The sequence below is a fragment of the Neolamprologus multifasciatus genome, chromosome 6, assembly GCF_963576455.1.
Source record: "Neolamprologus multifasciatus chromosome 6, fNeoMul1.2, whole genome shotgun sequence".
In the NCBI taxonomy this organism is placed as follows: domain Eukaryota; kingdom Metazoa; phylum Chordata; class Actinopteri; order Cichliformes; family Cichlidae; genus Neolamprologus; species Neolamprologus multifasciatus.
This window is the reverse complement of record NC_140444.1, coordinates 21541123-21567900: the sequence shown is the minus strand read 5'-3', so window position 1 is coordinate 21567900 and position 26778 is coordinate 21541123. Positions and strand designations below refer to the sequence as shown.

The 26778-nt window shown below is 42.4% G+C and overlaps 1 protein-coding gene across 1 annotated transcript; it reads right to left on the bottom strand.

Annotated features, from left to right (window-relative positions):
• Positions 1-15533: 15533 nt before the first annotated feature.
• On the bottom strand, positions 15534-19662 carry LOC146516931 (uncharacterized). Its single transcript, XM_085163120.1, has one exon. The coding sequence runs from the start codon at positions 18576-18578 to the stop codon at positions 15534-15536; it is 3045 nt and encodes a 1014-aa protein (XP_085019246.1). The 5' UTR covers positions 18579-19662.
• Between the last annotated feature and the right edge of the window lie 7116 nt (positions 19663-26778).

Sequence of the window (26778 nt, the reverse complement as noted above, 5' to 3'; positions counted from 1 at the left end):
TAGAGCATGACCTTGAACCAACTGAGTCTCCGCATACTTCTGTGCATTTTGATGTCACGTCAGCCACACTTGCTTCTCCTTCTATTTCCTCCCCGCCATACCCTTCACTAGCCACCAGGCTCTCTGCATTTCGAGGACGAGGATTGGGGTGTAGTGCGGTGATATGTCTTTCACTACCACAATCTGTGCACTGCACTGATTTAGGACAATCTTTAGCCATGTGCTGCACAGAAGAACAACACTTGAAACAAATGTTCTTGTCCTTTAAGTATGCCTTTCTTTCTTCCAGGGTCTTACTTTTGAAAAGACGGCATTTTCTGAGAGGGTGAGGCTTGCAGTGTAGAGGACACTGTTTATCGGGGTCCAAGTTGTTCTTGCCTGTAGGAACGTTTGGGCTGGCTGCCAGATCACTTGCTATCTCCGTCCTCTTAGCAGAGACATGTGAACGATACTTCTGTTGTGTCATTCTCTCGATTCTAGGATTGTTGGTGTTGGCAGCAGTGACACAAGAAAAACTCGCGTCATTACGAATTTTAGCTTCTTCGTTCACAAGTTTCACAAAAAATGAAAATGGAGGATAAGACACTGCATTCTCTCTCTTGAACCTCGAGGCAGCTGTAACCCATTTCTCCTGAAGGTTGTATGGGAGTTTTTCCAGAATCGGATTCACCCCGTGGGCTGTATCGAGGTGTGAAAGGCCTGGGAGATGACCGCTTGTCTTTGCAGCATGAAGTTCTAGCAGAAGATCCCCCAACTCTCTCAAATGCTGGTTGTCTCTGTTCGTCAGCTTTGGAAAATCCTGAATTTTCTTTAAAAGTGCATGTTCAATGACTTCTGGTGCGCCAAAACACTCTTCGAGTCTCTGCCACACCATCTGAAGACCTGCAGTGGGATTGTTTATGTACGCAGCCCTGACTCGCTTGGCTTGTGCTGCTGATTGTGGCCCGAGCCATTTGGATAGCAGGTCTAGCTCTTCTTGAGGTGTTACATCCAGATCTTGAATTGAACTTAGAAAGGAAGCCTTCCAAGCCCAGTAATTTTCTGGTCGATCATCAAACCTCAGCAGGCCTGAGCTTATCATCTCTTTCCGTATCAGGTATCTCGTTAGATCAGACGTGTCAGCATGACTACTCCTTACAGGTGTGGGTGTCCATACCTTAGACTGAGGATGGTGAAATCGATCATAGTTTGCTGGCTCGCCTCCATAGCTCCAGTTGCAAGATTCTCTCTTTGGGCTCAAAGCACAGAAGATTGGCAAAGGTGTCAATTCTTGGTTGTTGCTCTTACTGGGCCGATGGATACTTGGTTCTTTGTGAGCTTTTGGTGTTGCATCGATGGCCGTGGCTGGCTGTGGCACCAGAGAAGATAGGAGTTCTGGATGATTAACTTGTGGAGTCTGCAGATCGTCGCCGAGTTCTGATTGTTGCTGCACATACGCTTGGACTCGTTCTATTGGGCTGATTTGCTGCATGTCGTCCAGCTGGGGCTGTTGTGGATGCTCACTCTCTTGCGCAGATGCTTCCTAAGCTTGAGTCTCAGCTAGTGCTGCTGCAGCTGCCTTCTGTGATTTGAGTACGTGTAGCTCTGCATCCAGATCTGCTTTCTTTTTAAGCTGCTCGGCCTGTTGTTTTAGAATGCTGGCTTCCTGCTTGGCAAAGGAGAGCTGAGCACTGGCAGCTTCTGCTTTTGCTCGTGCTCTGGTGGCAGCAGTAGATGATGATGTAAGCTGGCTGGAACGTAAAGAACTGGACACTTTTGACCTTGTTTCCAGCGTCTCATCCATCCTTTCTTTTAGAGAACTATCTGGCTGATGAGAATGATGCTTTTTTACTATTCTGCCCTCCCTGTACGTTGATGCCCAGTTTGGCAGATAGATAAACAGTTCTTCAAAAGGAGAGGCAAAGGCTTCCAGTTCTCATTGCAGGGTTTATTTGTCTCCCTAATGAAGGCACTGTAAAACTACAAACATAAGAAAAGCATATTAAAACATACATTTGGAACATAATATATTTCTCACATTACAAAGTACAGACTGAAGACTTAGCTACTTGAATTATAGCTGGTATAACTAAGAAAATTAAATGAAAACATGTTAACACCAAATCCCGCTAGCTTGATGCTAACACATAATGGAATTTCCTATTGACATGCTAACACAATTAGCATCGGCAGTGCAGCTAACCCGCCGGCTTCAAATGTGAGCGTCAACAACCCATTTTACATCACATGCTTAACATGAACACAGAATACAATCGTACTTACAAGCATATATTTCTCATGCTCCAGTACAGCCAACTTCAGAGCTAATATTTTGTGTGCTGGTATCAACTTGGCCAGACTCCATTAACTTTTCCTATATTTACTAGAGAAACTTGAGTACACAAACCCGCTTCCTCCCCCTAGTGGGGTGGTGGAGCTACTGCACCCCAGCAGTGGCAGCACAATTAGAAACAAAATTCTCTGGTCTGATGAAACATATTGAACTGAATGCTACGCGTCATGTCTGAAAGAACCCAGGCACCGCTCGCAGTGGCGGTCCTAGCCCGTTTGGCGCCCCGGGCGAACACTCCCTCTGGCGCCCCCCCACACACACACACATCCATCCATCCATCCATCCATCTTCATCCGCTTTATCCGGGGCCGGGTCGCGGGGGCAGCAGCCTAAGCAAAGAGGCCCAGACCTCCCTCTCCCCAGCCACCTCCTCCAGCTCATCCGGGGGAACACCAAGGCGTTCCCAGGCCAGCCGAGAGATATAATCTCTCCAGCGTGTCCTGGGTCTGGAGGCGCCCAGGGGGCATCCTTGTCAGATGCCCAAACCACCTCAGCTGGCTCCTTTCGATGTGGAGCAGCAGCGGCTCTACTCTGAGCCCCTCCCGGATGGCAAAACTTCTCACCCTATCTCTAAGGGAGAGGCCAGCCACCCTTTCGGAGGAAGCTCATTTCCGCCGCTTGTATCCACGATCTCGTCCTTTCGGTCACTACCCACAGCTCGTGGCCATAGGTGAGGGTAGGGACGTAGATCGACCGGTAAATTGAGAGCTTCGCTTTTACACTCAGCTCCCTCTTCACCACGATGGACCGGTGCAGCGTCTGCATTACTGCAGCTGCAGCCCCAATCCGTCTGTCGATCTCTGGCTCCCTTCTCCCATCACTCGCGAACAAGACCCCGAGATACTTGAACTCCTCCACTTGGGGCAGGACCTCATCCCCGACCCGGAGTGGGACACTCCACCCTTTTCCGGCTGAGAACCATGGCCTCAGATTTGGAGGTGCTGATCCTCATTCCCGCTGCTTCACACTCGGCTGCGAACCGCTCCAGTGCGAGCTGGTGGCCCTCACCCGATGAAGCCAACAGAACCACATCATCCGCAAAAATCAGAGATGAGATCCTGAGGCCACCAAAGCGAAAGCCCTCCGCCACTTGGCTGCGCCTAGAAATCCTGTCCATAAAAATTATGAACAGAACCGGTGACAAAGGGCAGCCCTGGCGGAGCCCATCACCCACCGGGAACGAGTCCGACTTATTGCCGGCAATGCGAACCAAGCTCTTGCAACGGTTGTATAGGGATCGAATGGCCCGTAGCAATGGGCCAGACACCCCATACTCCCGCAACACCTCCCACAGGACACCCCGAGGGACACGGTCGAATGCCTTCTCCAAGTCCACAAAACACATGTAGACTGGTTGGGCAAACTCCCATGCACCCTCAAGTATCCTCGAGAGGATGAAGAGCTGGTCCAGTGTTCTGCGACCAGGACGAAAACCGCATTGTTCCTCCTGCATCAGAGGTTCGACTAGCGGACGAACTCTCCTTTCCAGCACCCTGGCATAGACTTTCCCGGGGAGGCTGAGGAGTGTGATCCCCCTGTAGTTGGAACACACCCTCCAGTCCCCCTTCTTAAAGATGGGGACCACCACCCCAGTCTGCCAGTCCATGGGTACTGCCCCTGATCTCCACGCAACATTGCAGAGGCGTGTCAACCAGGACAGCCCTACAACGTCCAGAGCCTTCAGGAACTCGGGGCGGACCTCATCAACCCCAGGGGCTCTGCCACCAAGGAGTTGTTTAACTGCCTCAGTGACCTCGCCCCCGGAAATTGGCGGGTCATTCCCCTCATCCCCAGACTCTGCTTCCTCCTCGGAAGACGCGTCAGTGGGATTAAGGAGGTCCTCGAAGTATTCCTTCCACCGCCTGACAATTTTCTCAGTCGACGTCAGCAGCGCTCCGCCAGCACTATACACAGTGCAGGTAGAGCACCGCTTTCCCCTCCTAAGACGCCTGACGGTTTGCCAGAACCTCTTCGAGGCAGTCCAAAAGTCTTTTTCCATGGCCTCTCCGAACTCCTCCCACACCCGAGTTTTTGCTTCAGCCGCTGCCCGAGCCGCATTCCGCTTGGCCTGTCGATACCTGTCGGCTGCCTCCGGAGTCCCACAGGCTAACCAAGCCCGATAGGACTCCTTCTTCAGCCTGGTGGCTCCCTTCACCTCTGGTGTCCACCATTTGGTTCGGGGATTACCACCACGGCAGGCACCAACCACCTTGCGGCCGCAGCTCAATGCAGCAGCTTCGGCAATGGAGGCGCTGAACATGGTCCATTCAGACTCGATGTCCCCCGCCTCCCTCGAAATGCTGTTGAAGCTCTGCCGGAGGTGTGCGTTGAAGATCTCGCAGACTGGGGCCTCTGCTAGTCGTTCCCAGCACACCCTCACTACGCGTTTAGGTGCACCAGGTCTGTCCAGCGTCCTCCCCCGCCACCTGATCAAACTCACCACCAGGTGGTGATCAGTTGACAGCTCAGCCCCTCTCTTTACCCGAGTGTCCAGAACATATGGTTGCAGGTCTGGTGATACGATTACAAAATCGATCATCGACCTACGGCCTAGAGCGTCCTGGTGCCACGTGCACTTATGGACACTCTTATGTTCGAACAAGGTGTTCGTTATGACCAAACTGTGATTAGCACAGAAGTCCAATAACAAAGCACCGCTCGGGTTCAGATCAGGGAGGCCGTTCCTCCCAATCACGCCCCTCCAGGTCTCGCTGTCGTTACCCACGTGAGCATTGAAGTCTCCCAGCAGGACAACAGAGTCTCCAGGTGGAGCACCTTCCAGCACCCCCCCCCCCCCCCCCCAGGGACTCTAAGAAGGCTGGGTACTCCGAACTGGCACTCGGCGCATAAGCGCAGACAGTGTTGGGAAGGTTACTTTTAAAATGTATTCCATTACAGAATACAGAATACGTGCCCCAAAATGTATTCTGTAACGTATTCCGTTACGTTACTCAATGAGAGTAACGTATTCTGAATACTTTGGATTACTTAATATATTATCATGCTGTTTACAACTACATGAATGTACTATTGCTGTGATTTATTACTGTTACTGAAGGTCCGCGGCTCCGAACCATAGTAAAGGGACCTCTGGCTAATACGGTGGGTTCGTGTCAGGCTGGTAGCCGAAAACTAGCTTTACTTTGTTGTCTGGGTCAAGTTTGCTAGCGAGAGACAGAGAGAGGCGTTGAAAGGCTGCTCCAACGGAACTTATTGTTTTTGGAGGAAAACACGAACACGGTGTACAGTCGAGTCTTAATAGCTTACTTACAACTGGGCTCGTCAGGCACTCTTCTTGGCTGCAGTGGTTATTATTATATTTACATGCTTCCAGCTCCTGTTTTTGCTCGATGACAACTCGTACTTTTCCTTTTTCTCCCTCCCTCGCTCACAGACACATAACGTGTATGGCAGTCTATTCTCCCTGCAGCACGGACTACACTGCCTATGAGGCTACATTCTTTAGAGCTATACCTGTAGCATTCTGCCTGTTAGCTTAGCACAACAACAACAAAAAGACCACTCTCACCCAGGAAACACGCAGAGAGAGAGCGTCACCCTGTAACCATGGCAACCGTAACGCTGCCGCCTGGAACAGCAGAACGTAGCTGTCAAACAAAACCCAAACAGTCCTGACCCGCCACAACATGAAACAGGAAAGTACCGCCGTGTAATCCATTTATTTCAACAAAGTAACTGTATTCTAAATACCACCTTTTTAAACGGTAACTGTAACGGAATACAGTTACTCATATTTTGTATTTTAAATACGTAACGGCGGTACATGTATTCCGTTACTCCCCAACACTGAGCGCAGATGACAGTCAGGACCCGTTCCCCGACCCTAAGGCGCAGGGAACAAACCCTCTCGTCCACCGGGAAAAACCCCAACGTACCGGCAGCAAGCCGAGGGGATATTAGAATACCCACCCCAGCCCGCCGCCTCTGACCAGGGGCAACTCCAGACTGAGACAGAGTCCAGCCCCTCTCCAGGAGACTGGTTCCAGAGCCCAAGCCATGCGTAGAGGTGAGCCCGACTATATCTAGCCGGTACCTCTCAACCTCACGCACTAACTCAGGCTCCTTCCCCACCAGAGAGGTGACATTCCATGTCCCTATTGCCAGTCTTGGCAGCCGGGGGTCAGTCCGCCAGGGCCTCCGCTCCTGGCCGCCACCCGGCACACAATGCACCCGACCCCTGCGGGTGGTGGGCCTGCGGGAGGATGGGCCCATGTCTCCTCTTCGGGCTGTGCCCGGCCGGGCCCCATGGACTAAGGCCCGGCCACCAGACGCTCGCCCTCGGGCACCCTCCCCGGGCCTGGCTCCAGGGCGGGGCCCCGGTAACCCTATCCTGGGCAGGGTAAACTGTTCCCTCGATGTTTTTTTCATAAGGGTCTACACACACACACATAAAACATATTAAGGATTATACATTAACATAAAACTGCTGTCGGAACCATACTGAATTTTGCCAGAGAAACACACACAGACACACACATATGAAGAGAGAGAGAGTATGCATCGATGCATTGTATGCAAACAGCTACCAAACAGCCATCATAATTTGTCATACAATGAGAACAGGACAAATCAACAATTGACAATGACTAATTAATATTAAAATCTGTAACATATTGTATTGTTTGGAGTTTAGTCTGTTACTGTTACTATTTTTACCATTTCTTCTTGGAGCAACTGTAACACACATAATTTCCTTAGGGATTAATAATTCTGATTCTGATTGTTTCAGGATGACCTGCCATTATCCAATGACACATCTGCTTACCTGCATCTTTTGCTCGTTTCTCCTCCTCTTCTTTTCTCTTTTTTCTAAACTGAGCACCTGATGGCTTTGAACTTTTCTTGTCCATCTTGGTTTTAATTTTGCACTCCAGTATGAACACAAATCCCCCAACTCGAGGATCACCACAACATAACCTAATAGACCTACACCTTAGTTCACAAATTCACTTTGTCTAGGGTCTGAGATTTCACACAACCCAGGATTCAAATCATGAATACATAATGGGCTTGGATTTACAACATTATGAATGAAATGTGCTCTATTTGGAAGCAGCCGGCCCCCCTCCCCTTCCGACGGGCTGTGTGTGAGACTTTAAATCATCAAACTGTAAATTATAAATTTTAAATTGTTATTGATCCCTTTACCCCTGATCCTAAAGTGTATATTTATTTTCTTACTCTTCTTATATTTATTGTTTGTTTACTTTCACTGCTGTAACTGGAGCCTCGTTGTCTCGTCTTTCTATATACTGGACTGTATGTAGCGGAGATGACAATAAAGTTTACTTTGACTTCAGCAGCGAGCAGGCGCACTGAGGGCTCTTGCGCTCACTTTTCGTGTATAGAATTTCGAATTTCAAATTATAAGTCTGTATTATAATGTCTGGTCTTTTCGAGTTTGTTGTTTTGTTTTTATTTTGTTTTATTTTGCGAGTTGGTTATTAGACGCTGCTCCAGCCAGCCAGAGAATCCCCCGCCGCCCTGCCCTCTCCTCCCTGTGCCGCAAGCAGCAGGCGCACCTCGCAAACGGAGGGCGCCCTTACTCCCAGCAAATGGGCGATAGAAAACCGATCGGTGTCTATGCCATCCCCAGTATGCGCTGGCTGACATCGGGTCAGCATGAGTACGAGCAATTTTTTTTTTTTTTTGCCGATGTCCGAGATGCCGCCCCCACCACGATGCCGCCCCGGGCAACCGCCCGTGTCGCCCGTATCTAAAACCGCTACTGACCGCTCGTCACCTGGCCACTATCATCCCTACAGTGAGGCATGGTAGTGACAGCATCACTGTGGGGATTTTTTATGGCAGCAGGAACTGGAAGACTAGTAAAGATCAAGGGAAAGATGAATGCAGCAATATACCCCAATATCCTTGATGATAACTTGCTCCAGACTCCTCGGACTGGGGTCAAAGGTTCTAACAGGCCAACAACCATAAGAACACAGCCAAGATAACAAAGGAGTGGCTTTGGGACCACTCTATGAATGTCCTTGAGTGGCCCAGTCAGAACTCCAACTAAAACCCAATTAAACATCTGTGAAGAAATCTGAAAACGTCTGTGCACCACCCTATCCAACCTGATGGAGGTTGAGGGGTTATACAAACGAGAGAAAATGCCTCAAAATAAGTGTTACTGTCACGGCTGGGCAGCAGTCGTGTGGTGGAATGAAAGAGGACCCAAGATGCAGAAGGCAGTGGAGATGCAGGTGGAGATTTATTTAAGGTGAAAAACCCAAGGTGAGGGCAGAACTAAACATAAACCTAAACTGGTGAAACTAACACAAACAGAGGACACAAAGCGAGGAACAGAGAGACACGGAGACATACCAAAATTATGCAGAGAAATGCCGACGACGCGACGAGGAGCACAGGCAGACACACAGTATAAATACACACACCAGGTAATCAGGAAATGGCACACAGGAGGGGACACAGCTGGAACTTATGGGCATAACGAGACACAAACCTACAAAGTAAAACAGGAAACTCACAGACTGTTTCACAATACCAACTCGGGGACACAAACAGAACACAGAGGAAGGACACAGGTAGGGATGATAGAAACACTAAACACACAACTCAAACCATAAGAACAAACACAAAACAGTAGAAACTGGAAAATAATAACAATAAACTCAAATCACTGGGTCAACGACCCAGGACCATGACAGTTCCAAGCTTGTGACATTATTACTCAAAAAAGACTTGAGGTTGTAATTGCTGTGAAAAGTGCTTCAACAAAGTATGGAGCAAATGCCGTGAATGCTGAGGTACATGTTATATATATATAACATATAAATGTTTTCAAGTAAACTTAGTCATTATGGGATATAGTATGTAGAATTCTGAGGTGAAAAATTCTTTTGTAATAAGGCTGTAACATGACACAGTGTGGAACATGTGAAGTGCTGTAAATTTGTTCTGGGTGCACTATACTTATTTCTAATGTAAAACAGGAAAAAAATCTACACACATTCTCACCGCCATGCAGGGCAGATGCAAGGCTGAAAAATATTTAACACAGAAAAGAATTCACAGTTCGCACGCTACAGAACACCAGTTTCTTTATTTATTGCTGCTAGTCGTGTATGATGTTTTGAGCACACCTGCTCTTCATCACCACTACTTCTGATGTGAACACCAAAAAAGTCTTTTGGCAGAATTCTCATTTCTACATTTTTTTTTAATTACATCTCCACCTCTTTATATGGAATTAATATTGTTGACCTCCACGGTTTGGCTGTTTGACATGGCTATACATGCTTGTGATTTCCTTTGTAGTTGGACAGCACACTGTATGAGTCAGTCCTGGTTGAACATAACTTGAACGTTAATTTAACCAAAACAGCTTACCACTGATCGCAGAAGCTGTTTTTTGTTTTGTAAATGTTAAGTGTTATAATAGTTTCTATGGTTTCTATAGTGTATTTATGTGCTCTTTGCAGTATATTGCATTGCTGTCTAGTTTATAGTCACATCTAAGTAGACCGAAGTTATTTGTTTAATTTACTGTTCAATACTTAATGGGGTTTGTCCTCGACATGAGTTGAAATTCCTTATTTATTATCTTTATTATATTATAGTTTGACGTTGTTTCATAATTTAGCTATTCATTCATTTCATTTTTGTATGACAGTTTGATAAATAGTGTTTAGTGGAAAGAACAGACACCATTAAGTGAGGGATTTGAAATGTGTGCAAGGAAAAAGAGCACTCTAAAGAAACTGCTCACTGTTGCAGAATGTCCTTCTCACCCCAGTGAATCATTTACTTCTGATACAAGGGAGGCTAACCCTGCCCTTTCTCCATTCCATCGGCCAGCACTAACACGCACCACTGACACATGTCATACCATGGTCACCAGGGAGAACAGAGCCAGAGAGAACACAGAGAAACATGGTCTGGATGATAAACTGAGGCAGCTTTACATGGGAATCCTTGCTTTACTGGATGGACATCACACAGTGAACTCTAGAGTAAGACATCACTGAGAGTATGCTGACAGACTGCAGAGGGGAGCAGCCCTAAAGCCACTATAAGAATTTGTGATGCTGAAATGGTGTTACTCTTCTGAAGGGGAATTAGTAGTAGTCTATTTTTTCTGGTCAGTGAGAAAGCAAGTCTCCCTAATAATGTCAATTGTTTGTGCTTTCTTGGGCTTTCAAGATCTGACTCCTCCAACCAATTCACTTTGAAGTGATTATTAATACTGCAGTGACAAATTCTGAACAGTACAACACAACAAGAAAAGACTCATAAGGAAGGTAGAGAATAGGAACACAAACCCAACACAAGGGTATAAAAGAGAGGTGCAAATACCCATATTTATTTAAATATAGTTCTTTGCATAGTGAATTATTTGTGAAATACAAAAAAAAAGTCAACCTTGTAATTATGAAAGCAACAGGCCTTTTGCATGCACCCAGGAAGCAAAAGATAATGTTCCATTTGTGCCAAATTACAGGATGTTCACAGTGTGTTGACAAAATATTTGTCCAAAACTTTTAAAGTTTGAACTGCACCTCACTTGTAAAAATACTAGTTTGAACAATAGATTGCTATTGTCAGTCGTCTCAAGCATGAATTCAATCTAGCACACTGAGCTAGATGCACTGGCATTGCAAAGTTTGCAAATAACAATGATTTATTTTTCAGTTTTTCATATAAATACACCGCTGTTGTTGAAAAGTCACACATACTGAGTTCTGGAATTGGACAACTTGTTTGAATCATACAGAACAAACATTTATTTATACTCCAAAATAATTGATTGAATTTTTTTTTTTTTTTGCCTTTGTACATGTAGATCCACTGTCAGTTGTAATGCATATGTAATAATATATTGTTGAAATTGCACTTATCTTTCTCCGGGAATCTCAGACCACCATCTATTTTGCATGTAGATGATTCAAAAAATGTGAATGTTTTCAGAATGTTCTTTTAGTACTTGGGTTACCTGTGAACTAAAATGAATGTGACACCACTGGTCTCAGTTGATTTCAGATTTTTTCTGGCGGAAAAAAAAAAAAGTCTGTCAGTGCAACCTTAATACCTTTGTTGTTGTGTGTTTATGTTAATTTTGATATTCAATTGCTGCAACATGAGGTGTGGGGAATAATAAGGAAAAGGGCAAGGAACCCACGATGTTACAGGCACACCCTAGAATAGTGGAGCGGCAAATGGAAGCTCAAAAGCTTTTACGATTACAGGGAAAATCTGACAACACCACTCTAGAAATTTCACCCAGAGATTTTCTAGTCTGAAACTATTCTAATTTCCAAGACTGTGCTCAGGTGCGTTGTACTTGAGACAGAGATTGGTTCAGTGTAAAATAAACAATTTATTGACAGATTTTTAAAACCTTTCAAATTGAAATACAGATGATTCAGTTGCACATTACTGCAAATTCAGAGTTGTGGGTTACCAGTGGGTGAATGGGACACCGGATGAGGATAAGTTCAAAAAATCACATGTGCAACACACCTTCACTCACACACTCAGAGTAAAGTGCAGCTCAAACATGGGTGCATAAATAATCACGGCACCACCAAGTCAACTCCACTTTAGACCTTCAGCTTCTGAATAACAGAAACACCAGTTATTAATATATCAAAAATGTGTATAAAATCAAATACACCCTCTGTGGTTAAGCCTACTGCAGAAATACACTGGTGATCTGCAGCTAGAAAAAAGGTCTCATCGCAGTAGTGTAGCAGTGAAAATTTACAAATCAATGATTTTCAAGTAAAGTAGCCAATAGAAGGTTTCTGCATCTACAACCTATACACACCAGTGTACTGCCAAGTAAACTAACTGAACATACGCTACAAAATAAAAATATACCAGCAATTGATGGAGGGAAGGCCTCAAGGGAGGCAATCCACAAATGATCTCTACAAAAAGTAGCCAATTCAAGTCAGGTTACTGGTGATTGACAAACCAGTATTAAAATATAATATTAATTCTGCTACATAAGCAACATAATAGAACTACATACAATATTTGAAATCCTTTAAATGCTTCTCAGTTTATGAACAGCAAGGTAAGGTGTAACCACACCATGTTTAATAAAATTGTGATTGCAAACTTGGCCTGAAGTACTAAAGGTAGGCGTATTTAATGTTCATGCAGAAGATAGAACAGTTCCCCATACTGCCTGTTTGTGGATCATTTCGAATGCAAGATGTGGTACTCGTTGTTGATTCTGCTGACTATCTGCTCTCTGCATCTGCGCTTCAGGGGATTTTCCTCTATACCACCCTAACAGTAGGACATTAGAAGATTTATCTGTGCGTGTGTGTGTGTGTGTGTGTGTGTGTGTGTGTGTGACTTTAAAATAATCAATAATAATAATCCACCTAATTGAGGTCAGTTTTCTCACCCTTGCCTGCTTGTGTCCCTGCAGCTCTCCAACTCTCTTGTTTGGAAAAAACAAAAGAAAGAAAAATTACAATAGAATCTCAACTATGAATTTAAATACTGCATGATGTCCTAATTAAGAGTGGTGTAATGATGCGCAAAAAGACTGAGGCTAAAGCTAACTTGTTTCAGGCCTTAACCTACCAGTTAATGATCCATAGAGAGGATACAGGAATACAAGAGAAGCACCAATTTCCTGTACTACAGGGTTGTGCTTGTTAGTGTTATAATAAAAAATAAAAAAGCAGTATCTCTACGATGTTACTGTTGCATATAATGAAAGAGAGCTCCCAACACGGTCACCTTGGATACAGTGAAATTGTCCTATTTCTGAATAGGTTTTTCTACAATATTTACAGCCTCATATTGATCAGTGCCAACTGATCAATTTCACATATATTTTGCAAAAACAGAAGTTAAAGCACTCATCACTGGCTTCTGTAAATATAACAACTACATAGATTCCCAGTAACATATTTCATATAACAAACATCCACATTTTTAACAGATTAACAGTCCATTGTGTCAAGATATACTCAAAGGTAAATACTGTATATATTAACATAATACATAGCAGGTATTAAAATATAGTAACTCAAGTAATTCTTGCAGCACATTGTTTTACAACCAACCATGTAACATTGCAAAATATCATTGACGTTTATTCTGAGATAGACAAGCATGCCTGCTTATGCTATATTGGTGAAAGTACATGTAAAGTCTGTATCTATACTCTTCACTTAAGCAGAAGTATAAATGCCTGTTAGAAACTGATATCCCGATTCAGTTTCTTCATTCAAGTAAAAGTGAAAAAGTACAAGCAATTAAATATACCGAAAGTAAAAAGTAGTTCTTCTAGAAGGCTATTTTTGTGCAATGCTAACTGGACAAAAGGAAATTATATATATATATAAAAAAAGTTCTATTTGCTGATGCCTACATTGTAGATGCAACTTTGCCTCCCCACCTAAACAGGAAATTAAATATATTCAGTGAGATATGGCAAGCGGGGAAAACCTAAGATCAAATTCCTTCCAGACTGGTTGGGCAACTCCCATATGCACAGGATTATCACTGAGAAGATAAAGCGCTGTTCTCTCTGGTATCCTATGGAAGGTGTTTTGGGACTATGGTGCGTCTACTCTGTTGCTACAAGCCATTTGGTTCCTGTACCACTCCTGTCCGAATTGCCAGCAATAAGTCTTGTAAAGCGTCCAGTAAAGCACTATACAAATACAGGTCATTTACCATTTGTTCCCAGTGAGTGTTGGACTCCACCAGGGATGCCCTTTGTCATCGATTCTGATCATAAATTTTTTTATCTCGACAGACCCAAGTGGCAGAAGTCTTCCACTTTGGTGGCCTCAGTATCTCTGCTTTTTGTAAATGATGCAGTTCTGTTGGGTTCATCACATGGTCACCTCAACCTTACACTGGAGTGGTGCACAGCTGAGTGTGAAGTGGCAGAAATGAAAATTAGCAACTCCCAACCTGAAGGTATATTTCTTAGGGGGGAAAGGGTGGACTGCCCACTCTAGGATAATGATGAGGAGTCCGTTAACTTAATCTCGGGATCTTGTTCATGAGTGAGGGGAGCAGGAGATTATTTCATTGATTGGTACCAATCAGCTGTGACACACCTGATCAAAAAAGTGACATTGTCAATTTACCAGTAGATCTATGTCCTTACACTTACCTATAGTCATGAGCTGTGGATAGTGACAGAAAGAATAAGATTTTAGATACAAGAGTCTGAAATGAGCTTTCTTAGAGGGTGAAGGTCAGTCATTCAAGAGAGGCTCAGAGCAAAGCCACTATTTCACCACATGGAGAGGAGCTATTTGAGCGAGAATTTGTCAATTCCAACATCTAACTAGGCTTCTCTGCTTAGGCTGCTGCCCCTGCAACCCGACCCCATATAAGTGAGAAAAAATGGATGGACGGATGGATGGATAGAAACCTAAGGTTGTAGCGCTGCAGCATGGGGAAAAGAATCACTTGAAAAATTGTTATGCTGCTGAGTTGTGCTGCTGTTGCTCTGAGATTCACTGCTGTTGCTCTGAGATTCACTGCTCTTCCGTGATTTTATAGTTGATGTCACATGAGTTATCATGGCTGTTTCCCTCCCACACAAGCTAAAATAAAGGTAGAACTCAGTGAGTTAATCCAACCATCATTAGCTTAAATTTTCCTAGATGTATGCTACCCTTGATGTAACCTAACTGTAGCTCTCTTCACGACAACACAGACACAGGTCGGTTCTTTGAAACGGGCGTTTATTACTTGGGGCTTCTCTCCTCAGCTTCACCATCACCAGTACGCCGATACGCCAGTACGCCAGTACGCCGTGAGAACTCGTTGGCTGCTTGTCCTGAAAAGAGGTCCTTAAGTCCTTGTATTGTCTTTTCTTTTAGCAAACTTTTAGCTTAAAATCGCTTCATGAGAGACATCTACTCCCTCGCAGTCCATGCAAAGTCTCGTGTACTCTCGTTAAGGGTATTCTCACGAGACACTAGCTCTTACACTTTACACATGTACATTTCAAATAAAGACATTTCAACACAAACTATATATTCATGAAATTATATTATAAATCAGTCATCTACATCATGAAAACTACACAGAACATTTTAACAGCATTTACACTCCCACCAAATCACTCATTGACTTAAAATGAGAGATTTTCCTCAATGAAAATTATAAGAAAGTGATGTGTGAGTGTACATTTAAGTGTAGGTCATTTAGCTTTACGTGTGTTTTAGGTGGCCTCAAGTAATGTAACTACCTTGTGAACAGGCCTCTCAAGGTAAACTGTCTTTGTGATTGGTTTTCCCTTATCAAAGGTAGTGTCACTGAGCAGAAGCTTTAGCTTTCGCACCTTGCCATCTGCGCTGGGCAGGGCTTCCACAACCCTTGCAAGCTTCCACTGGTTTCTTGGTGCACTGTCATCCTTTAATATTACAATGTCATCCGCTTGCAAGTTTCGTGACACCTTCTGCCATTTCTGTCGTTGTTGGAGGTTTAGCAGGTATTCTTGTTTCCATCGTTGCCAAAATTCATTGGCCAAAAACTGCACTCTTCTCCACCTTTTGTGCAGATAGAGGTCTTCTTTGCAGAATTGTCCAGGGGGTGGCAGAATTACAGATGATTTCATGGTTAGAATGTGGTTGGGAGTGAGGGGTTCTGGACCAGTAGGATCGTGAAGATGCTCGACACTTAGTGGCCTGCTGCTGATTATGGTCATTGTTTCATACAGAAACGTTCTTAGAGTTGTGGTGTCAAGTCTGCTGGCGGACTTGTCGAGCATAGCTATCAGGATGCTTCGGATTGTTCGAATCTGGCGTTCCCAAACTCCTCCCATATGACTTGCTGATGGGACATTCAGCACAAATTCACAACCAAGCGCCCTTGTACGGTCTTGATCCATTCCTTCAAGCAATTCAGAAAGCTCCTTTCTAGCACCAATAAAGTTTGTCCCTCTATCACATCTTAGCTGGCGCACGGGTCCTCGAATAGCTATGAATGATCGAAGTGCATTCATGAATGCGTCTGTTGTCAAATCGTCAAGGGTTTCTATGTGAACTGCTCTAGAACATAGGCAGGTGAATAACAATCCGTATCGTTTCAACTCTCTCCTTCCTTCCTTCACAATAAAGGGGCCAAAACAATCAAGCCCACAATAAGTAAAGGGGGGAGATGTCTCAATTCTCTCTCCTGGTAGATTTGCCATTTGTTGAACCTCAGTTGTTCTTCTGTATCGTCTACATTTTACACACTTGTAAATGTGTGAGGAGACTACACTTCCACATCCTAGGACCCATATTCCGTTTGCGCGCAACTCATTCATGGTCATGCCCCTTCCTTGATGGTGTATGCGCTCATGATGATGTTTGACCAGCAGAGCTGACACATGAGATTTTTTCGGAAGAATCGCAGGATGCTTTACATCATGGTGTAAGGCTGACTGAGACAGCCGTCCTCCGACCCTAAGAACATTGGTTTCGTCCAGGAAAACATTCAGCTGGCGTAGCCTGTTGTGCCTGCTCAAAGTGTGTTCCTTCTTGCCTCTTATTTTCTTTATGTCTTCAGCAAACGTGTCTTCTTGTATGAGTTTGATGATGAACATCTCTGCTTCTCTTCGTTCTTCAAGATTAGTCGACTCATTAGTTCTCGACTGAAATCCCTTAAACTCTCTGACAAATCTCTTGAGCCTGGCAATGGCTCTCACCACTCTGGACCAGTCAGAAAATTTAGTTAAACGGTTTACCATTGGATTCTGTTCTCTTGCCTTAACTGCATGAACATGTGCTCTCCGAAGTTCAGGATCAGTAGCCTCAACTTCTCCCACCATTCCCACTTCATGTGGGAGATTTTGCTGCCAAAGGAAGTTGGGTCCTTTCAGCCAGTTAGATTCTTTAATTTGAACTGCAGTCAATCCTCTTGAGGCTCCATCAGCTGGGTTGTCTTCAGAGTTGACATGTCGCCATTGTTCAGGTTTTGTGCTAGATCTTATTCGCTGGATGCGGTTGGCCACAAATGTTTGGAACCTTTTAGCATCATTGTTCACATAGCCAAGGACCACCTTTGAGTCAGTCCAGTAATACTCTTGCACATTTTCAATCTCCAGCTCGCCTCTAATGATATCACCAATGCGGACTGAGGTCACAGCTGAAGATAACTCAAGCCTTGGGATGGTTGTTAGTTTGGTAGGGGCTACTCTTGCTTTCCCCAAGACAAGTGAACAACTTATCTGTCCTGTTTCACTCACTGCTCTAAGGTATGAGCATGCACCATACCCTTTGAAGCTTGCATCAGAAAAGTTGTGAAGCTCATATAGTGAGACTTCACCAAAGTTTGATGGAAGGTAGCTTCTTGGAATCTTTAGAACTGCCAAATGAGGCAGATCTTTGAGCCATGACTCCCATTGTGGCTGGATGTGCTCGGGGAGAGGTTCGTCCCAGCTTACCTTGTCTCTACACAGCGTTTGAAGAATCTGTTTGCCGACAAGTAGGAATGGAGCCACGAAACCTAGTGGATCATAGACTGAGGCAACAGTTGAGAGAACCCCTCTCCTTCTCAGTGGGTTTTCCTTTACCACCACCCTGAACTGAAATTCATCCGCCTCAACACACCACTGAACTCCAAGTGCTCGCTCGATATGAAGTTCTGTTTCTTCCTTTTCTTGCTCCTCCAACACTGCCAAGACTTCCTGAGTTGCAGCAGCTTCAGCTACAGCCTCTATTCTTTTGACAGAGTGGCTTCTAGAGTGGGTAGAACTACATCCTTGATGAGACAGTGGTCTAGAAACAGAACCTGTTGAGCCTAGAACACATCCAGCATCAGGCCAAGACTCTTCATCTTTATCTGCTTCATGACCTTTAAGCTGTCTCTCTGCTCTTTGAATAATAAATTCTGAGAATGACATACATGTATCAACCCTGCGCCGTAGGTCTGGTTCAGGGGTTTGCGCTTGACGCAGCTCCTCATAAACTACCTTTACATCAGAACAGGTGCTTTTGATGTTCTCAATAAGCTCAGTTAACTCATCCTTAGAAGCATCACCACTTAATAACTCTTTGCCTATTCGTGCATGACACCTCCACTTCTCATAGATGATTTTGTATTTGCGTTGAATGTGCTTCAGTCTCTCATCTTGGTATGCTCTTCCCCTTTCTGTTTGGGTACGTGCCCTCTCACTTCTTCGAAGCCCCTCTAGTTCTGCTGCAGATTCAGTGCCAGTAGCTTCAGCTTGAGCGGATTGTTCAGCATCTTTATGGCAGGTCTCTCTGCTTATGTTAGACATGTTGAGATTGTAGCAGTGTGATTGTGCAGCTATTAAACTTCAACTAGATTTCTTCTGGACTATGTGTAAGTGAAAGTTGCAATAGACTTAATTTGAATAGCCAGTAAGGTTCATAAATGTATGTTTGAGTCTTCCAACACACTGTTGACTTCAATACTGAACTTAAGTTTCAAAACAGATAAGAACAACAAAATTACCTTATCACAAATATACAATAACAGTGTAAATGTACTTAGAAAGACCTTAAATCCTTATCATTTACATTACTAAAGGTTTTCAAGTTTTCACATCAGTATAGTACCCCTTTAAAAATCACATAAGGTGCCCTTTAAAACTCAGCAAATTTTGTAAACTCAAAATTACTCATAACCTGTTAGCTTGTTAAATATTTACTTGTTCGTTCTTTAAACCTTATGATGTACACCAACTATAAATGCAAACACATTGGATTAATCTCTACATTAAGCAAGCAAGGATAACAGATGAGTCTCTTAATTGCAATTTCCACATTTAACCACTTCTCACACCACCTTAACTTCACTTTTGTGGTAGATCTCCTCCTGATTTTAAACGTGAAAATTAGCGCTTTAACTCAGTCTAACCACCGTTGCTTGTTAACGCTGTGCCGATATGCGTTATGCACTCTGCTTATCTGACGTGATGCACCGGATCCGCGTCGTTTCGTCATCCGCGGCGATCCTGTCCTCTCCTACCCGTGTTGAGCAGGCGAGTTCTCACTGTAGCTCTCCACAACAACACAGACACAGGTCGGTTCTTTGAAACGGGCGTTTATTACTTGGGGCTTCTCTCCTCAGCTTCACCATCACCAGTACGCCGATACGCCAGTACGCCAGTACGCCGTGAGAACTCGTTGGCTGCTTGTCCTGAAAAGAGGTCCTTAAGTCCTTGTATTGTCTTTTCTTTTAGCAAACTTTTAGCTTAAAATCGCTTCATGAGAGACATCTGCTCCCTCGCAGTCCATGCAAAGTCTCGTGTACTCTCGTTAAGGGTATTCTCACGAGACACTAGCTCTTACACTTTACACATGTACATTTCAAATAAAGACATTTCAACACAAACTAAATATTCATGAAATTATATTATAAATCAGTCATCTACATCATGAAAACTACACAGAACATTTTAACAGCATTTACACTAACACTGACCATGAATATCACAGCTGCTGTGCAGCAATCCATCATAGTGAACTGTTAGCAAAGGTAACTTTAAATTTCCACTGTAAAAACAGAGTAAGTTTCCTTTAAAAATAATCTCTCTTCTTTCTGTCCTGTTCTGTCTGCCTTACATCTTTTTCCATATCTTGTGTGACGCTATCTCGCATTTCTTTCTCTCCCTGGGAAATGAGCTGTTCCTTTAGCTAGCAGACACAGTTTGTGTGTTGGCTGATATTTTTTCAATATTTCACTTGAAATTACCCTCCACACATGGCTTTCTTTATGCTTGCTTCTCTCGTCCTCTACTACTACAGATAAAAATGCCGTATTGGATTGTTATAGCCCACTTTACAAAATGATGCATAAATTATATATTTGTGTTTCTTTCATCTGCTAATGTGAAATTAGCACCAGTGAGTCCCAAAAGTTTGAGTCTGTTCATCTGGATGTAACGTTTTCAGTGGGAGAAACGTTTCATCACTCATCCATGTGACTTCTTCAATCTCAGCTGGCTGCAGGTTTCCCCAACCTTGTAGTCAGTACATTTGCACAATGACTGAAACTATTGCAGCCCACCTCAATTCTCTGTGAATGGTACTTATGGCCATTGATCAGTGGTCTTTGATCATTGGTTGGTGATATGTTCATGATAATTTGCATATTAGCCCATTGTTCCTTCAGTGGTGCTGATTTTAGTCAGTATGCAAATGTCCTGTTCTTAAGGTTGGGGAAACCTGCAGTGAGCTGAGACTGAAGAAGTCACTTGGATGAGTAACAAAATGTTTTTCCCACTGAAAACGCTACATCCAGATGAACAGAATCAACTTTTGGGATTTTCTTACCTGGACCATGCATCGAAATATGGCACCAGTGAGGAGGGCACAAATGGGATAGTCTTTTTTATGTGGCATCCATTTAAGTTCAAATCACTTTGATAATTAAGTACAGCAACAAATATTTGTATTTTGTTCCTTCCCATGTCTGGAGTCACTAAATAGTTAACCTTTCCTTCATGTAATTCAGTGGAAAAGTTTAGAAAAAATCAAATCAAGGCAAGAGACAACTAAGTAAAATGAGAAATATCAAATAGATAAATAGTAAGCAGAAAGACAAAAAACGAATATTTCCAAAACTAAAATTTAAAAAGTAATAAAGAGAACAGACTGACATTTGAAAATACAGTAAACAAAAATAATAGGAAATATTTAACCAGAAAGTCAAACTCAAATATAAAGAATTCAAAACTCCAGAATATAAGACCCACAGACCATAACACAGACACAGAAACACTATTTTAGGGTTATCTGACATCTCATTCGAAAGGCATGAATGTTTCCTTGTATACTGGAGTTTTACATTCATTACATTTACACCGCCATTCAAATGCCTGGATACAGAAAAGCTGTTACACAGAGAGCGAAACTGAGATGACAACCCAATGAAATGTTTTTGTAAATATGCCTTGACAAATTTCTTTTATAGACACTTGTATATGCTTGTATAGGTTGCTGCTGTGTCAAAAAATTCAAACAAAAAAGATTCAACTTGTTTTACTTGAGTGACAAAAGCAGTCACCGGGGTTTAATTTAGAGGTTGTGGCTAGTTTTAGCCACTTTATTGTGGTTAAATGAATGGAAGTCAGCATTTCACAAGTGTGCAGTACAAATGGGGCCAATAATACATATAGGCAGAAGGAAAAGGTGACTAATGACTTGTGTGAAATGAATTGTGTATGATTCTGGGCTAATTAAGAAAATTAGACAAACAAATGTCTGTATAACTGATAAAATCTATATTAACATTTTTGCATTTTCAGTGATCAGCTCCTAATGTAAGATGTATAACACATTATACTGTATTTATTCATGATCATTTTAGTGTTGTCAGGGCAGTTGTCATGACACATAGTCAGACTCTATGCACTTCAGAAAATGTCCTCCAAAATAAATTTGAAATTGTATATTTATTAAAAAGTAACAAGAGCAAATCTTAAGACCTTTACAAGAAATGTACACAAAGATCTAAACTCCTCCCAGCAGAGAACTTGTAAGCACTGCATCCAGTCAGAGCCAACCCAGGGTGTTTAGTATACACAAAAATTGAAATGTTGGTAAGAGATGAGTCACAGAAAGTATTTTCTTTAAAATGTAATACTATATGGTAGATAACAGCTACTGTGTTTTGTTTTCTTTTTGCTTGTAGTGAGACTTGTTTCCCTCTTTATGTAAATCATACAGTAGGTGATTCACATAAGCAAAGTGCTAGGGTTTTCAGATGATTTCCTATAACTTATCATGAGACCTGCTTGCAATGGGTGACATATGATTGTAAATGCCACAGTTTACATGAATTATACAACCACACATAAACACACGTCTAATTTCCAGGACTGTTTCCCACATCTAAAGACATCTAGCAAAGCATGAAGGATCAATTCAGTAATATATGCATTTGGATGCCTATGTTGAAGAAGCTGAAAATTACCAAAAATAAATGGGAAGGTTAAATTGTTAGAGAAAAAAAAGATGTTGCATATCTATTTTGTGTCCTACTACCTTGTGGGGAGTTCTTTCACAGAATTAAACATCTTTATCAGATGCAAGGACTGCAGGGCAGTGTACAAGAATGTGGAAGTGTGATACTGACAGCGGTCAAGGTAGACCGGTCTTTCTGTTCATGGGAATGAATGTTAAAATAGAGTGTTGGGATATTCAGATGTCTTTGTGGGATAGCGTTTTATGAACTAACTTTTTATTTTCCCCGTAACTTTCGGAATAAAAGTCATGTGCCTACACTAGTTTTTGAATAGCATTTATGAGTTGAGATCACAATGATCTTTGTTATTAATCATTACAAATTATGCATTGATTACAAGATCCATGTGGCTGTTGGTGAATATTTATTTTAGCACAGTAAAATTAACTTCCATGACTTTACAGCAACCTAGATAAATGTATTTTCTCAGACATTTGTGTCTAATCTTGCCATGAATCTTGCAGTCATTGACAAATCGACATGAATGTTTTACAATGGGTGACTTAGCCTGCAATAAAATACATGGACGTATGCTCCAGAGTGATCAGTAGCAAGCTTGATTAATGAACATGTGTGGGATAGAGGGGGGGGGGGGGGGGGGGGGGGGGGGGGGGGGGGTTTGGCACTGGGATCTACCATGTGATTCTTGATGACTCTGTGCCGTTGATCTGTGAAGGAAAAGAGAAAATGGGCCATTTAGAGAGGGAAACAGTCAACTTGCTATGTCTTGTCCACTATCTGGGATTTACGTGAAGAAATCGATTTGTCATGACACTTTACCAATAAAGTTAATTCCCTCATTCTTTCCCTGTACTCATCTTATATGCACACTTGCTGTGTTTGTTAAATTATTGTCGATACACACTCAGACAATATAACAATATTTAAATATATATGCATATATATTTATATATGACTACAAAGAGATAGAATGACACAACCATAAGAGAAATTGACTTATATACGAGAGGAAGCATAATCTGAAGATGCAGATTAACCATAATAATAACCCAGGGGTCTTAAAAATGCACCACGTGACACTTGCACCCCTCCCACAGTACTAGGAAGAAGGAATTTATTATCAGGAATAAGATCCAGTCATGATAGCCAGCCTGACAAAGTTTTCCCTAGGTTCAATCAATCACATGTGTCCTCTGTGAAGATGCTCCACCACATGGGGCCCTCGGAGGCTTTGCCAGCAGATTAGTCACAGCTAAGTCTTATTTTTGCAGCTGCATCAGTACAAAGATGGAATGATGAAGTTGCGTGGGGGGTGACATGTAGGCAAAAACGAATCAGAGAAAAAACTGAGAAAGGGTAACAAGAGAGAACGAAAACTGCTGAGAATGAGAAGAAGGGTAATTATATAAAATAACTTAGTGGGTGTAAAGAGAAGCAAATAACTGGTAATACAAACAGGGAAGAATAAGCAGAAACATATATCATGAAACTTACACAAAGGAAATGAAATGGATGGGGGAAATTTCAATGGTACTCTTTGTATTTTAAACTGCATTCAAAAGCTTTCCCATGATCCAAGAGCTTTAGGCTTGGATGTAACCACACTTACTTTAAGCTTCATGAAAAAATAAAGTGATTTAACAAGAGATGTAAGATTTTAAGGATGGTCATTTACATCCCAATTGAAAGAATGTACTGGTGTTACTCAACAAGACAGTATACTGCATCACAGGTAGACACTGAATAACTGAAGTCAGTGTAATTATCAAAGGAACAACAGCAAACTCACATTTATTAGTAACATTTAGTGAATGTTTGGGTCGTTAATCAAGAAAACTAATGTAATGCACATTACTTACTTACAACATGTTACATTACTTGCGAGAGAATGGGGGTTTTTTTGTGGTTTTTTTTACAATATCATTACTTTCTTGTTACTCCATAACATGACCTGAAACAGATTATCACAGAAACTTGGGTAACACAAATATGAGCTACCTTCTAGTTTTTTGAAAAAGAAATGTTAAAGAGACTCCAAAGACACTTAAAAGCAATCAAAACGGCCTGACTTCTCGTTAGTTTGTTATTTATTGAAGATCAGGCTCTGGCTGCTGGGCCTGGGTCAGCATGCACTCAGCTTTAAAACACTCCCAGTTCTTGGCTAGCTTTGGGTTAGCATGCTGTTAATGCAAATGCTTGTAAAGAGCTGAAGTAATTTTTGTTTCTGTCCTGAATGCAGTTTCCACTTTACCATTGCACTCATGTCATTTTGTGCAATAAAAAGGTGTGCAGAGTACTGAATAATCTTAGTAACAAAATAATGACATAATTATAACAATGTAAATACCGAATTTAGTACTGTAACGTGTTACATTACTGCATAACTGAAACGTTTAATGTAATTACAGAAGTGTAATATGTTATAACACGTTACACCCAACACTGCATTTAGTCATACAGTGCCCACACATGAAAAAACTGCATAAAATGTAAATAAATTACTGAGGTTTGAAAAAGAAAAGTTTTGTCAAAATTTTCTGATTCTGACAAGTTCTAGGCAAACAGAGCCTGACAAAAATATTGTTGAGGGCTACATTGTCATCTAATAAATGTAATGGAATTTAAAATATAAATACACTGGTCAAAGACTACATAAAGACTGTAACATAGTCACGGTCTTGAGGAAGCTTAATGAGCTGAGTGACTTTATATTTTTTTATATATATAAAGTCTGTGTAAGTAATCCAAAAATGTTCTAATGAAAAGTTTGACAAACCGTGCCGACGTGCTCTTGTACTGATATAGTGGCACTGTCCCACTTTTATCACTGTGATGATAACGGCTCTATCTGTTCATTACCTAAGCCTTGGGAGAGATTGCTGACCTAGCCCAATGTGCCACAGGCCTATGCCACCATAGCTCACCATTATAAATCGCTCGATACTCGTGCCAAGACTGATGAGCACTTGTTTCCACAAGCGCTTACTACAGCATGTATGAACACAAACAGAAGCAGCTATGAGACAATAAGAGCACTATGTAAAACAAGAGGAACTACAATGTTCTATTACTCATTTGTAAGGACCAAGCATGTGTCCTCATAGAGACTTTGTTATCCCTGTTAACCTCTCCATCGAGTATGGAGGCAGTTCCTATTTTTGAAGTAAGTATTCTCTAAAAATTAAAAGAGTTTTACTTACTTGTTGTGATTGCCTTGAGCATTTTAAGCTGTGCCTTATTCGCCACTTGTCTGCACTTCCTTGTTATAAATACTTCTAAATACGTCTTTGTTGAATTATCTGTTATTGTGCCCCCTGTGTTCCCCAAGTAAGGTTTCATATTATTGTGTACTATTCTTATTCTTGTTTTATTATTTCTAGTCTGTATTGGTATTGGGTCTGTAGTGAAAAATACTGAAGATTTAAAAATGGAAAAATAGTGATGTTCAAAAGCAGATGGAAAACTTAAAAAAGAAACATAATCTCAGATCTTAAGTAACTATTGTTACATTACAGTCCACCATGTGCATGCAGCAATATATTGCCTGTTTTGTTTTTGTGAAGGTTTACATGGTAAATGGTAAATGGTAAATGGCCTGTATTTGTATAGCGCTTTTACTAGTCCCGCCTAGGGACCCCAAAGCGCTTTACACGTCCAGTCATCCACCCATTCACTCTCACATTCACACACTGGTGGAGGCAAGCTACAGTTGTAGCCACAGCTGCCCTGGGGCAGACTGACAGAAGCGAGGCTGCCATATCGCGCCATCGGCCCTTCTGACCAACACCAGTAGGCGGTAGGTGAAGTGTCTTGCCCAAGGACACAACGACCGAGACTGTCCGAGCCGGGGCTCGAACCGGCAACCTTCCGATTACAAGGCGAACTCCCAACTCTTCAGCCACGATCGCCCCTACATATTTAATAAAAGTACAAAATCTTAAAAATAAGCGCAACTTTATTAAGGAAATAGCCAGACTGACAACTGCTGTACTTAGTCATTACCTAATTGATGATATGTCCAGTGTGTATGCATCCCTCCCAACCCGAAATCATGGCAAAGCATGTAATAGACACACCTGTCCACCTTGTCCATTTCATGCTTTGCCTTAATGTTTTTCCACGTGTTGGATTTCTGCATGCTTGTACATTCCACATTTTGGAAACGTGGAATGTACACGCATGCAGAAGTTGCAATAATCTGCAGTAGCCGCCGAGGGAGATATTTTATTTCAAGCCAACATGAAAATAATCATGTGAAAGTAAAAAGACATTATAAACACATCTGGATGTATAAACATTTTAGTTGCCTATCTTAAACGTTTCTGATGATTAACACCCTGGCATGTACTTAATACATTTTTTGCTCACTATCAGACTCATAGATTTAAATCAATGATTGTAGAAAACAGTCAGTGATTTTAATATATTATCTCACCCTACTGGTAGTGCAATTTTTTGCATGCATGTCCATTTCATGTTTTGAAGAGGCAAGGCATGAAATGGACATGGTGGATTGGCGTGTCTAT

Coding starts and splice junctions, on each gene's coding strand:
- LOC146516931 (XM_085163120.1), bottom strand. CDS start 18,578: ATGTCTAACATAAGCAGAGAGACCTGCCATAAAGATGCTGAACAATCC.